The sequence below is a fragment of the Athene cunicularia genome (assembly GCF_003259725.1).
Source record: "Athene cunicularia isolate RWA chromosome 5 unlocalized genomic scaffold, athCun1 chr5_part1, whole genome shotgun sequence".
In the NCBI taxonomy this organism is placed as follows: domain Eukaryota; kingdom Metazoa; phylum Chordata; class Aves; order Strigiformes; family Strigidae; genus Athene; species Athene cunicularia.
This window is the reverse complement of record NW_020799101.1, coordinates 9,895,335-9,910,538: the sequence shown is the minus strand read 5'-3', so window position 1 is coordinate 9,910,538 and position 15,204 is coordinate 9,895,335. Positions and strand designations below refer to the sequence as shown.

General features: G+C 41.0%; 1 protein-coding gene across 1 annotated transcript in view; it reads left to right on the top strand.

Moving 5' to 3' along the window:
* SIVA1 (SIVA1 apoptosis inducing factor) overlaps positions 1–1,349 on the top strand; it is a 9,274-nt gene extending 7,925 nt beyond the window's left edge. Inside the window, exons 3-4 of the mRNA XM_026849228.1 lie at positions 459–615; positions 1,117–1,349. Coding sequence (XP_026705029.1) covers positions 459–615; positions 1,117–1,174 — 215 coding nt within the window. The 3' untranslated portion in view covers positions 1,175–1,349. The remainder of the gene's footprint in view (positions 1–458; positions 616–1,116) is intronic.
* Positions 1,350–15,204: the final 13,855 nt, after the last annotated feature.

The window sequence follows — 15,204 nt, the reverse complement described above, 5'->3', positions numbered from 1 at the left end:
GACGGAAAACTGCTGAGGCGCCCCGCAGCCCCCGCCAGCGCCGCGGAGAAGGGTGAGTGGCCCCGCAGCGGGCGGGCGACCGGCGCTGCGGCTCCCCGTCTCCCCTCTACCCCTGGCAGACGCTGGGGCGGGGGGCGCCCCTTGGTGGTTCTTCCCTTTTCGCCTCTTTTTTTTTTTAAAAAAAAAAAAAAAAGAAAGCGTTAGATTTGAGCTTCACTGGCGGATTTAGAAACTGTTGCGCGTGTGGTCTGCGTGAGAATCGCTTAGTGGTCTTGCCGTCGAGCTGAAAAAGCACCAGCAAAGTTTGAAGCAGTGGGCCCCGTGCTGGTGCCTGCTGGTGCGTTCAGTGAAGCGCTGGCACCAGGAGATACCCCGCGCTGCCGCCCTTGGAGCTTCCAGGTGCTTTCTCTGTTTCGCTCTAAAGTACGTCTCGTCTTAATTGCATCTTTCCCAAGCAGTTCCACCCGTGGGAGTTTCCAAAGCCTGTTCATCGTGTGTGAGAACTGCTGATGTCAAGGAAGCGTGTACGCAGTGCGACCAGTTCGTCTGCCAGAACTGCAGCAAGCTCTGCAGCTGCTGTAACACAGTTACCTGCTCTTTGTGCTCCACTATCGAGTAAGTGCCGTTTGAATTTTTAAGATTATTTTAGTTCTGTATGCTCTGAAAATTGGCTGTAGCAGGTGAAAAGCCAACAGATACCTAGCTTATCCATGTAAAGGACTTGAACTTTTCTCATGTTGCATTAGCAGCAGTAAAGCTGTCTGAAACATGGAAGACAAAATGCTTATGTGACATAGTCTAATCAATCTTAGTGCAAATCTAGTTTAGCTTCTCATTTAAATGTTCTAGGAGGCAAAAATTCCTCTTGCTTGCCCACCAGCAGTAGAGTATGCTGGCTAGTGATGAATGAATGAACTTCCAAGGAGTAATCCTAAGCATTTGCCATCACTGTTAAACAGTTGTACAATATAAAGAAATCTTGAGTGTGCTGTGTGGGAGTCCTGTGGTTACAGTTGATAATGGAATAGGATGGTGTTGTTTGTGTTCCAGAAACAGGAGAGACACTGACTTTGTTTCTTTTGGTTTTCTTTTGGTTTTCTTTTTTTTTTTTCCTAGTTATGGTGATGTGGGAGAGCAAGTTCTCTGCAATGGTTGTTCAATATTTCAAGTCTGAAAGTTGATGAAATAGCCTTTATGGCTAAGACGTCCATAAATTTCATGAAGTCTCCTTACGGCTGGTCAGTTAATCCTTTTAGCATGTGAATTAATTATGGAATTTCTATGTTTTATATCTTTATATTGTACTTTTTAATATTGTAGCTAAATAAACTTTTATATTTTAAGGCTTTCTAGATTATTTCGAGTCAACTTTCTCCTTTTCCTAGTTGTGGTGTGCCTGTCTGGAAGGAGCCACTTTGTGCTCTTACCTGGTGTTCCTTATGTGATACAGAATTCGGAACATTGACTCAGTGTCTCTCCACTTGTTGCTCATGTTAGGACACACTTTTGTGGGATCAGAAGAGCAATCAGTTGCTCCTTGTGTGCTTTCAGGTGAGTGTGGACGCAACACTTTCTTTGTCAGCTAACTAGGAAAATCAGCCATGCCTGAAGGCTTTTCCAAATAGAGAATTTTCTGATTTCTGGTTAAATTTTTTTAAAACTATTACAAACATTTTAAGACTACTGACAGCTTAAATGGTTTTAATTGTTCTTTCCACAGTAACTTTGATAGAAAGAACAGTGGTACACCAGGCTTGGAGTAGAAAAGGGGTTTTTTCAATAGTTAAGTGTCAAAGACTAATTTTCCTGTACTCTCCTTGCAAGATCTTTCTTGGAAAGCAGCTTGGTTTTTGTAAGTTGATCAGTTACACTGTAAACTTCATGTTGTCCTGAATACCCACTCAAAAATACCTCATGAAGTAGTCTGAAAAATGGTCAGCACTCAAGTGTACATCTCCATAAACTAGCTCATTCCTCATTTTCCTTTCACTGCAGAGAACAGTTTGTTTAGTATTATTTGTGCTGTAGGAGTGAGACTATTATTAAGTACTACTGGAAAAGCTCCTCAAAGTGATTTTCTTCTCACTTTTTTTGCTATGTTTTTAAAAATAAAAACACCAGACTTTTCATCATGCAAACCAATCATGTATAAGAAAACTAGTGTACTTTACTTTGGAAAATAATGACTTAAGGGGCTGATTTCAGACTGTAGGAAAAAAGGAACAAACTTGAGAGAAAACGTATGTTCTCATGGCACTTATAGCTAATGCTGTTTTCCAGATTATTTGCCCTGAATTCCCAAAGCAAAGTCTGCCACTCGTGCTTTGCGGTCTTCTCAACTGTGATTAGTATGCTTTATTTTATCTCTTCCCTTCCACTGTAGACATTTCTATTTGAAGAAATTGAAAGGCCCTTTTGCAATGCAAGTTGAGAGACTTACTTCTGTCTTGTTAGGGACATCTGCATTTGACATGCTGTTGAAAGCATATGGAATACCACAGCTAACTGAACTAGCAAAGTAACTAGTAACTGCTCTAGCAAAGGGTGGGCCATTGCTGAATAGCAGTACTTCGTCATAGCTGCACTTTGCGTGGCTTTGGATATATCCATCACAATGAGGTGCAAGGTAATATTCTTTCTAGCCCCAGTGTAATACTTTGTATAACTATGCTGAGACACTTTAAAAGCATTTGTGCCCTTTAGGGTATCCTAGAGGTGGTCAATTCTCTACTAGGTCAACCGTCTGTGTGCTAGCCTAGTCTGGCTGGTGGATCCAGTTTGTTTGCCTGTTCTGCATGCTTTGCAGCCAGTTAAAATGGGAGAGTTTACTAGTTCTTGCTCCAGTCTTGATTTTTGAACAACTGTAAAATGTATCTTGTCCCCACCCCCGCAAGAAAGAAACAAACAAACAAGTCCAAGTCAGTCAGGTGAACTAGTAGTGATAGTATTAGGGTGCAGTAATTCCATAGTATTATTTATCTTTTAAAAACTTTAATAGATTAAGTAGGATGACATCAGATCTGTGGTGCCGTTCCCTGCTGTCCGGTATCATAGGGCAGATAAAAATGTTCCTGCGGTAATCGTCTTTAAATTCTGAGTTTTATGAATGGGAAGAATCTGTGGGTTACTGCATTTGAATATTAGTTCTAGGAAAGAATTTCAGAATTTGGGTCTCTTTCATTTAAAGCTTTAAGCAGTGAACAAAAATGTTTTTCAGTCAAGCGTGTTTTTCATATTGTCTGCTTTTTCTCATTCTCTCCTGAGTTTGAGAGACTGAAAATTCTGGTTTGCTTCTAGCCTCCTGGAGAAATGAGACATGTTGTTTACAAATGATTTGTGTTCCGAAGTAGTTGACAGATAGGTGGCTTTGGCTCATTTAGTCACAGCTGTATTTCATAGAAAGCTGTCCTCTGTAAACAGTGACATGGATTTCATGGCTAAAAGTTCTTATTTGTTATCCTCTAGTCTGCCCCTTTGAATGATGGTTGTTCATTAGGGTAGATACCCAATGCAGAGTGAAGAACTGGGAGAAGAAAGGAGCAGGAGGACTGGAAAAGAAAGGTTAGAGGTTGGGAGGAGCAGGGCCGGAGGAGCACAGGACAGCTGGTCAACTCTTGCATAGCAGGGGTGCATCATACACGTAAGAAATGTTTTTTTTAGTGTTTACCAGCTCGCTTGCTTCTCTGGAGGTGTGAAAAACTGTTTCTCATGTGCTTGCATCTTCCAAAAGACTCAAATATTATTGAGGAAAGTTCCTGCTCTAGTCCTGCAGTTCTTAGATGAACAATGGAAAGTAAGACTGGACTGTTTTTAAATCTTTATATGGCCTACAGAAAAAACTGTGGGAAGGGAAGAATATTTGGCTGAGAGGTCCCAAGATTTTTCTCTTTGTCTAATTAACTCCTACTCACAAGGCCTTGTCTGTTGGCACTGGTCATAGAGCTGTACACTGTGTACTTCTAGAACTGCGTGGGAGAGCCAGAGAAATTGTCTGGGGTACTAATTGAGCAGGAAAATGGTTTTTATACTGTGCTTTGTTGTTATTATCATATGTTCTTCCCCTCCTATTCCTTGCAAAGTGTCAAAAATCGAAGTTTGCCCAGTGTTCAGAGGGAAGGAGATCCTCTGAGGAGCCAGCATGTTGATGGGTGAAAATACCGTACAGTAATGATTTTACAGATGGATGAGAAACTTCTGAAGCCTGTATATTGTTACTGGCGAAGTAAGTTTCAAAGAGCACAGTTTTATGTCTAAAAGGAAGTCAACTCATCTGAATAGGATTAAACAATTTCTTTTAAGCCTAATATGTGAGTAAATACTAGAAAAGTATGGTTTCAGAGATACCAGATACTCCTTTAAGGACAGTCTAAGGTGGTAAACGACTTCAGGTAGTATCCAGTATCTACAGTCTGCATTAGAACAAAACCACACAATATTATGAACTTCAATAAAAAGATAAAATACACTTGAGCTGTTTCCTTCAATAGCATTTCTCCATTACCTGCATCCCTCATAATAGTGTTGTGTTCTTGGTGGGTAGATCAGATCTAGTGGTCACAAATAACCTTAGTCCTGTGTTCACAGTGAATAATTCCTGTATGTTTTTCAGATCAGGTCAGAAGCCTGTTTGCTTTCAAAGAGAAAAGTGAGCCATCCCACAGATGATTTGGGCAACCTGGTCTAGTGGAAGGTGTCCCTGCCCCACTGCAGGGGGGTCAGAACTAGATGATCTTTAAGGTTTGTTCCAGCCCAAACTATTCTGTGATTCAGTGACACAGACAATCTAAAACAAAATAATCTTAGCTCAGGACAGAAATCTAACCAGTGCCATTGTGTGATTGGTATGTCTTTTGTTTAATACAGCCAGCACTTAAGCCTCTTCCCCTCCTTTTGTTTTAGTGTCCTGCCCATTTTGGGCGGACCCTGACCTGTAGCTGATTCATAGCCCTTTTATTTCTGGGCAGGTGATAACTAGATGCAGCTGTATTTTATCTCAGGACAGGGCACAAAACTAAAGTTATTTAGGTGTAAGAAAGTTTATGTCCTTTTTTATATGAATATGGTGTTTCTTTGACATTTATGCTTCACTTCTGTGCTAAATTTGCTACCATCAGCTGTGAGATACTAAGAAGGGGCAGCAATCTACAAATGGTTTAAATCTTTTGAATCTTTTCTGAAGAGGTGCAACCAAGAAGTAGAAATGGAAAGAGGACTTTTATCCCTAGGGTTGTTAGGTCTGGTTCTTTTGAAAATGCATGACTGGTCTCTAGGTGAATTGGTTAAACAACAGCAAATGCCAGCACTACACAACTAATACATACTTCTCTTTTTCACTCTGCAGGACCCTACTAGTAGTTGCATGATGGTTTTGTGTTTTATCCAGATCAGACTGGATTAGAAAATTGAATCCTAGCAAAACTTAACTGATACTAAACTCCCACCTGTGCTGTATGTGTACAAACTTGCATATAGTGCTCCTTTGTAATTTTTGGTTAGTGGTAATGTTGTTTTATCACGGCAGATGATGCAACTCTTTGCTATCTCTGCTGCCTTTACCTTCCATCTAGATTGCAGTAGTGCTGACTACCTAGGCATGAAGTCCTCCGTGCCTGGGGAAGGTCCAGTTGCTACAGAGTGTGGCAGTTTATTTTGTATACGTCAAGTTTGTCCTGTTCTGTGCGATGCTTTACCATCAATTGTCAGACTAAGCTTAGATCCCAAGCTACTGTAGAAATGTGTGGGGTTGTCCAAGCAGAGGAAAACCTCAAACCACCCAACAGAAACACTCTACAGATGGGCAGAACAAAACTGCTAGAGCAGCACAGAGCTTGTACAGCCAAACTTTGTAGCGTGACATCGGGTATTACAGCTTTGGAAATGTGAAACAAAGAAGTTGGTGGGAGGCTCTTCCAAGAGAGCATCTTTCTTTCAGCAGGCTTTTGCATAAGGACAGCTAAGGCTAAGAAAGACCACATGTACCCCAACGTTGAGCTTCCTTATGCTGCTTCTTCCATTCTGTTTAGGGTTTTTCATTACTGAATCTTACAGGGCAAGGTAGCAAAACTTTGAACATTGTTTTGTTCGTATTGAAGCGAATTGGTTAACTTATTAAAAGTAGCCAAGAGACTTCAGAAAATGTTAATGCTTCTTTAAAAACAAAGAGGAGTTAATGTAATTCAAAGACAAACACTGCTTGTGGGTAGAAAATCAGAAGAAAATTATTCTAAATCTTAATTTCTTTTTAAATTAATAAAGTTGCAGTAAAGTGATCAGACACTGTATATTTTTAATGATTACCACAGTTATATACATTAATTCTACCTTTTTACTTTGTACAGATACTTTATTTCTGAAGGTATTGAAATACCATACTTCTTACAGTTGATTGCATTTTGAACTGCTACCATTGTAACACAAGTTTTAATGATAATTGCTAATGTTGTGTATTCTGGGCTTTTGTTATTTTATTTTTTCGTTTAGGAAAAGCCTCAGCTGGAATCAAATTATTATAGCTTACACTTCTATTAAAAGTTTTTACTTCTCGTAGTTGTGATTTCTATTAAAACCTAGTGATAGATGTATTAATTATCCCTTGCAGAGTTTATTATTGTAACTATTGTAACAGTTGAGATCATGGTCCCTTTCTCATTCATTCTCTTGTCACTTACTCTGTAGGATGTGGATGTTTTTCTGTTTCTTCTTTCACTGACAAATACAGTTGTAGGTAGTGGGGCCAGATGTCTGCTTAACCTGCACAGCAGTGTAAAAATCGACCAGTATCACCAGGTACTATCCTGATCTCTTCTGCATACATATGCTCTTAAAGAGAACTGAAGTTCAGAAAACTGCCAGCAGCTTCTTATGCAGAAGTTTGCTTTAATTTTATCGGAGACTTAAGATAAAAATCATAACCGTTTATCCTACCTTTTCGGTAGAAGTTTCATGTTATAGCCACAGGGTGGCATCACTATGTTAGTTTTGTGTAGATTTGTTACCCAAGTTCTGGGGTTTTTTTTCTCGAGTCCTTGCAGTTTGGTTGATGCTGTTATAAAATTGGACTGCTAGCTTTGAGGAGGGGGATTGTTTTAAAATATCCCCCTCATAAATCTGTAGGTCCAAAACAAATGTTTCCATAACAGATTTTTTTAAAAAAAAAATATTAAAAATACTTTGTACCATTCATACAGCCTGAAATTCAAAATAGACCATTTTGCTGTCTATAAAGACAAAAGGAATATGTAAATCATATGCATAAATGTAAACTGGTTACATTTTTTTCTTTAAATTTTAAGGTATAAGTATCATAAACAAGAGTATTTATATGCCAGACAGTGTAAGTTATATACCTCTTTTCTTAAAAATCTGAATCCAAACAGCAACAAAAATCCACACACGCCTACTCCCCCCCCAAAAAAACAACAGCCACATTTCACGTTTTGTTAAATTAAATTAGCATATCACCACAAGTTGCTTCTTATAAATATGTTAAAGAGTATGGTGATGGCTGTGGCAAGAGTAGGACTGTAAAGCTGGATTTTGAAATGCTTGGGAAGGTGCTGATCGAGGGGGGTAATGTCCCTAGGAGGCTGTTGTCTGTCACCTTGGCATGGCAGTGGCAAGAAGGGGCGGGGTGGTCCTGATGATTGAGCAAAGGTGGGGGTTATGCCATTCTCCGCAGAGAACAATTAGAGTTATTAGGGGCTGGCCAGTCTGACCTCAGTCTGCAGGAAGATTATAGTGTGAATCGTCACAAAAGCTGTGTCCAGCACTTTTCATGTGTCACATCCAGGCACATGAAGGGCAAGAACGTAATTTGGAACAGTCAACACGATTTATCAAGGGCAAATTATGTCTGACCAAGCTTAACTACCTTTTCTGATGAGATGAGTGGCATCAGATGAGAGGAGAGAAACGGATGTCATTCACCTTGATGTTAGCAAGGCTTTCAACAGAGTCCCCGACAGTACTGTTGTAGAAGCTCTGTGGGAGAGGTGTGGTTTGGACAGGTGAACCATAAAGTGGGTAGAAGCTTCACTGGATACAAAGGGCTGTGGCAGGCAGGATAAACCCCACCAGCAGCAGATTATCAGTAGTGTTGCTCAGGGGTTGTTAATGCAACTGATGCTATTGGATGTCTTTGCTAATGACCTGGGTGACGGGACAGACCCTTACTCAGCCCCTGGCTGGGGCCAGACTGACTAGAAAACAGCTTCGCAGAAAAGGACATGGGTGTCCTGGGGCATGGGCTGCACCTGAGGCGGTGTGTCCGTGCCAAGGGACTGGCAAACTGTGCTGGGCTGTGTTGGCAAGAGCAGAGGCAGCAGCGTTCCTCTGCGCCTGAGAGCCAGAGGCGTTACTGTTACTCAGGCTTTAGTTGTCCTGAGGGTGCTACGGTGCAGAGAGACGACACCAAGGGACAGGGAGCCGGGCAACCTCCAGTTCAGAGGTCGGGCATGCTGTGGCCTTCAGAGTCTTATCAAAAGCACAAGTATTTTATGATTTTTCTTGGGATTGCAAGGGTGTGTATTCATGTATGGTGCTTTTGAATACATTAGGAATTTATAGTACTGTTGAAACTCTGTAGCACTCAGACCTGCTGCATTCTTCTTCTGTTTTCCTAAGCATTGATTACTGCTCGCAGTCAGGAAGGAGGAACCGGTAGAAGGGTATGTGTGGTCTGAATGTGTCCACTCTTACATCCTGTTTACTCTGCTAAAACTACTGATATGATGAAACTTAACTCATGTCCTTGAGTGTTTCGGTGGGCTGTGGTGTAGAGTGCAGCACTTTGCAGAATATAGATTCCTGAGGCTAAAGAAATAATTAAATTTTTGACCAAGTAGCTTACATACAAAAATTAATGCACTTTTCTGTATCTCGGTCCCAGCGAGTTTCGTTTTAGGAGCTTGATTCTCCCACCCTTTCTTGCACTGAGTAATACCTCACTACATGAGTAATCTGATTGTTCTGATTTCTCTTTCCATGATAGCAACATTATTTACTGCCCCAAACTGGATTTGAAAATATTTTTAAGCTCAGTAAAAACAAGCTTAGAAACCTGAGACTGTAGTTACTTTGGATGAACAGTATAAGGAATTATAGTAAAGTGTTAGGCTGAAAAATATACAGTCAATGTGCAAATTTTCACCGTTTCCTCACAAAAATGTTAAGCAAGCCAGCTCAAATACTTCCTTCATACCTTGTTTCATCTTTTGCTGAGTGGTTTAACCCCAGGTTGTTCTGGAAGTCCTCACTTCTCTGAAAATGAGAGAACTTGGTCAGTCAGGTGTAGTCCCATGTATTGGTACTTACACAACTGGCTTAAGATACCTGTGTATTTAGATGGGTCACATTTTCACATGAATGCAAGAGTTTTCTTATTCAGCCATCACATGGAGTAAAGTTGTATAGAAAACTGCTTCATTCATGTGAGTTCGTATCAGCACTGTTGAACGCAAGTATCTGTATATCCTGAAAATATCTTCTGTTCCTCATCTATCCAGTACTGAAGTGTGCTGTTTTAGTGAGACCAAGAACTAGAAGTTACTGTAAGCCCAGTTAGAGGGACTTTTCCTCTTCACTGGTACAAGTCTTCCACTGTTTACTTCATGCACTTTCATATATCCACATATTTGTGTTTAGATCATTGCTATAACCTTTTTTCTTACATCTTGTACTGACTTTGTCCCTTCTGTGCTGATGCTACTGATACAGGTACATCAAGAGTTTGTGCACTTCTGTTCTAATACGTGAAGTATTATAAGGAATACTTTTAAGTTTTCCATTTGTGGAAGTGTAGTGCTGTCCTTGCTCTGCTGAAGAGATCTTTGAAGCTCACAATGCTGTCCCTTCATTGCTGCTGGTGCTTGTAATCCACTGCAAAATTGGTTTGGGGTTCTTTTACCTTTTTCTTCGTGCCAGATATTGTCTTTTGTTATGTTTTACATTGTAAGTATAGCATAATATGCAAGAGTTGTGGCTTTGAGCTGTATCTTAAATGTCAGTTTTACTATCTTCACACTTCTTCTGCCCAAGTTAAATGGAAACTTTCATAGTAAGGAGTTCTTCGGAAACACCGTCCGAAATGAGACTACTCTTTAAAGTTAAGTGGCATACATCATTTGGACATTAAAACTAGCTCAAACCTCAACACTTGTTCTCTATTTTTTTGAGAATTTCAGTTCTTGCAAGGCTTTTAACTTTATTCCTCCACTCCGAATATTTTCTTAGTTTGCTTAACTCATGCTACCATCTGTTGTTCAGTAACTACTCAGAGCCAAGACGGCTGATGGAGATCTGAGTTCTCTTAGATCAGCACTTGGCACTGTGAGCTTTTTCACAACCCAACAAGCAGTTCCAACAGCTGCATGCATGAATCACTTAAGTTATAGTACCCTGCAGCACCCTGTAAGAATGGGTTTTGACAATCTGGTCAGATGCCACACAAGCGAAAGTGCTATGAACTGAGCTCCTTGGAAGGTGTGACAAATTTAAGATCATTATTTTGATACTTATTTTAATGTAATGAGCTCTAAAGTTTCATTACTGTTCAGAAAGCTTTGGGAATACCTAGATAGCACATAAGAATTTACCATTAATTACCAAAAAAATTCAGTAGGCTGGGGGGGATGTGTGTGTGTTTATTTGTTACAGCAAACTTTTCTGACACATTCCCTATGGCATTTCATGTTACTGAGAGACAGTTTGCCCCAGCAGTAGAACTGCTCTTTGCATGCTTTTGAGTCAGTCTATATATAAACCTGTCTCCAGCAGTATTTTATTTCAGTTTTTAGTCTAGTTTGCTTAGCTGTGGATACATTCTTGATTATGCTGTGTTTATTGAAAGATTTGCTATCATAGAATCATAGAACTGTTTAAGTTGGAAAAGACCTTTGAGATCATTGAGTCCAACCATTCACCTGCTGCTGTCAAGCCCACCACTAAACCATGTCCCTAGGTGCCACATCTACACATCTTTTTAAGTACCTCCAGAGATGGTGACTCAACCTCTTCCTGGGCAGCCTGTTCCAATGTTCATGTACTGTTCTTCTGCAAACACTACAAAACATCATTCAGAGTTTAGCAAGCTGCAAGAGCACTTCTTGAAGGTTTGCAAGAGGATAGTATGGATTCCTTGTTGGTTTTGTAGCAGTTAAGCAATAACACCAAGCCCAAAGGACTGGTGTAAATCAGCCTAGTGTTGTTGGGCAAACTGGGCTACACAGCTGAGGATGTTGTCTTGCATGTAATTTGTGTTATGCTCTGGTGGTGTCATTATTTGTTTAATGATAACCATTGCTTTGGCTGAGTTTTTAACACAAGGCCATTCACACAAGAATTTATGTAGTCCATATGTTTGCATTTCACTGGGCTGCCTAAATAAAGGGGGAAGGGAGTAATGTGGAGGTTACATTGTCTTGATTGTATATTGAAGCTGCATCTGCAGACTAGCTGGAGCCAAGCAGGGTGACTATAGGATGGGACAGTATCATCCAGGAATAGGGTGTTGAAACTTCTTAGGCAATTTCCACAGAGCTGCCTGGCAGGACTTCCCCCCAGTTCCTCTGAGAAAACTGCATTTGTGGGTACCCCAGGGACAATGAGGGATGGGTGCCAGAGATGGAAAGCCTCAGTGGTTCAGCAGAACTAGGATGGGAAAGGACATGGTAAGTCTTGTGTTCCAATTTTGAGTTGGACTACAAGCCTTTCACACCCCTAGAAAAGTGGATTACACAGGTCTCACAGGATGTACAGGCTGCAAACTGAGGCAGTGAACTTGAAAATGCTGAAGAAGGTTGGTGTTAGTTTCCCACATTTTCAGAGTTGGTAAGTTTTAAAGAAAATATGTAAATGACTTCCATCAGCAATTTTCAGTTAATGTCTTGTCAGAGATTTAACTCTATAGAGAACTTTCGATAGGTTAAACTTGATAGTTCATACGACGATGAAGAGATAAGCTCAATAAAGACCAGAAAAATGGTGTTTTGCTTTCCCAGGTTTCTTACATTTATCAGCTGGAAAACCACATAAATGTAGGGATGTCCTGGGACAGAAATGGATGTCAGACAGTGAGGCATGACCAGATTTTTTTTTTTTTTAAAGCAACTGACTCCCTTCCAACTCCATTAAAGAAATAAGTGTGTGACAAAAGGCCCCTGGCAGTTATGTCCTCTTCTTACCCTAGTGATTTCTAGTTGTGCTTCTGCAGCAGAATTGATTACAAATATCAATAGGAAATCACTTAAAAACTCAATAGGACACATGTTCTTTTCTTTGGTTAGGCCAGTATTTCATGCCAAAATGCAGCAGTCAGGATTCTACAGGAAACTTGAGGGTGTAGGTTTGTTTATAGAGACCATGTGAAGTGGTCCTGTAAGTTTGGGTCAGATGATAAAATTCAACAGAGCCAGCTTCACTACATTAATCAATTGTATTATCCAAAATAAGATTTCATTGATAGAGTACATCTCATACATCCACCCCTCAAGTCAAACACTTGGTTATCTTCAGTATTTTACATCTTCTAGGAAACCCACCACACCCAGGCCAGTGGCAGGCACAGTCCTGACCCACCCCAGAGGCTGTGGCCAAGGCTTTCTCCCAGTCCATATGCCTCACCAGATAGTGCTGATGGAAGAAGGAAGGGCTACACCATAGGCTTTAACTGCCATACCTCCTCCTGCTCATTAAATCCACACTTGTCTGAGAGACCAAGGAAAGAGGGTCTTTTACCATTTAGAAAGGAGCTTAACTGTATATTGGGTCTCTGAAGTCTCCAGAGCGACCCAAGGGGCATCCAGCAGCAGGAGACTGCCCAAGAGAAAATAATTTTTTTAAGAGACATGTCAGTTTGTTACACACCCTCTATAAGGGACTACAGAAGATCAGGAACAGGCTAAGGCAGCATGAAAAAGAATGAGAGAAGGCAGGGGAGAAGACGAGGAAGAAATCCTTTGTTTCTTGTCTGCTGGGAAGAGCCAGGGGATGGAGGAAGGTGTCGTAAGGCAAAAGGCAGAGAACTGCACATCAGACAAAACTGACTAAAAACTGGGAGAGGGGACAGAATAGAGCAGCCTGGTCCCTACAGGTAACACCCAGCAATCTGCATCCAACCTCCGTGCAGCAGGGAAGTGAAAGCCCACCTCCATGTGCCAGCTTTTTTCCTGCTCCCAGGAGAGATCTGTGCTGCAGAAAAAAGACAGATGGCATCACCATTGCCTGTGCTCCTGTGGGGGATTTTTCCATATGGGGAGTTGGAAGCTTCTTTGTGCTGCTACATGTAGCCTTCCTCTCCAGCAGCCCTCAAATGCTCGGGGCCTCCACCAGTCTGCGTACCCATATCATATGCTCCTCAGACATGTGCACACATGCATCTCAGTACTGTGAACATTTCAGCTGAACCCGTTAGAAAAATAGCTGCATTTATATCTAGGGTTTTCTTCATGTTTGAAAAGTATCCTTGTTGACCTTTCTAGTCACATGTGTATGCATTTTTTTTTCATTAGGAAGAGATTGTTAATAAACGCTGAGTTACCAGCAGTGATCTGAAAAGGACGTTGAAATAACTGTTTTGCAGAGAGGAACCCCAGACAACACTGTGGCACTCATACACCGACTTCAGTCAGTCTCAGTGCCTTCCTGTACTTCATCAGAGGTAGGAGTATAGGTGTGGCAAGTTTCTCAGTTACCTGGAAAAGCACTGGGCAGCCTAGGAAACATCACTCTCATCACAACCCAGTGAGCTGCTTACTAGAATTAAAAAAGAAAAATCATCCATTTTAAGTAACACGCAGCCACCTTTGATCTCCACTTCCTTAACAGCTGAGCACAAGAGCACAGAAAGTAAAACTTTGGAAAGGTAATGTGATTTCAAGTTTTACAATCAAGTAAAGGGACATACTAAGTTTAATCCCTTTATCTTAGTTACACATTAAATTTACAACCTCACCTGTGTAAATACGTACATTTTGTTCTGCTTTCTTATACTTCCCTTCCTCTGCAACTTTCCAGTCTGCAGTTACACCAAGCGACCTTGTTCTTTCCACTTTGTTTTTACTCAGTTTTATTTTATACTCATTACTGGACTGTCAGCAGGTATTCCTGTCTTCCTGTTTAGTTTCATTTCCCTCAATAATAGCAGAATAAGGAACAATTGCAGAAGCTGAGCATATTGTATGGAAAGCTTACCGTATGCTGCAATGATCTTAAGAATATTATCACTCCATTTTTCATTATTAAAGTTCATTAGGGGGGCTTATGTTTTGATCTTTCTGCACATCCATAAAGTCTTTCAAAATAATTGGAGCAATTTGTCAAATACATTAGAAAAGTTCATGAGCTATTTAAAAAGAAAAGTCATGCAAATGATGTATCATCTCCAGGCCTGTGTGTGGGAAAGGGTGTTGCAGTTGTTCTCCAAAGTCAGATCTGCACTTCACTGAATTAAGAATAAGCCAGTTTCAAGAGAAGGAGCCTCTACAGCACAGACCTTGCCCTCTGCCATGCTGGGGCTCCTGACCGAGGCACTGCTGAGATGTGGCGAGCTGCTGCACTCAGTTCTGTCAGGAGACCGAACTCAATCTGGCATTTTCAACAGCAGTTGACAAGCTGGAAGCATATGCCAACCCACGGAGTACAGCTGCACGGCTCCAGGTACAAGCCACCTTACAGGAGCTAGCAGCTCCAGCCTCCACTAGAAACAATTTCTGAGTTGACTTGTGTTAGGTGAAAAGAACATTAAAGGAATCCATTTGGGGCATGAAACTGGAAAGGAAGAGCTGCAACCACCAAAACCAAGAAAAGATGAAAGTGCCTGGTAGTGATGCTGTTAATGTGTAACCAACATCACCAACAGCCAGAGGATCCTGTTAAAGAGTGCAAGTCCTAACACAAAGCAGACATCATCCTCCACCCAAAAGAGTAAGTATCACTCAGGGTTTTCTCTTCTAATCATGCCAGGAGGCAACCTAGAGTGTCCAGCCTGCCTGCACCCCTCTCCAGCAATGCAAGGCCAAGTGTTGGTGTTCCTGCTTTAGAGGAATGTGCTGACAACCTCCAGGTCAGTGACAATATGCTGCAACACACTGTACTCTTCGTATCCTAAAAAAATCACTTACAAAACTTATAATGCAATAAAACATGTATGAATTCAACAGATACATACTTTGCTTAAAACAGTAACTGTAGCAAACTTGGGATGACCAG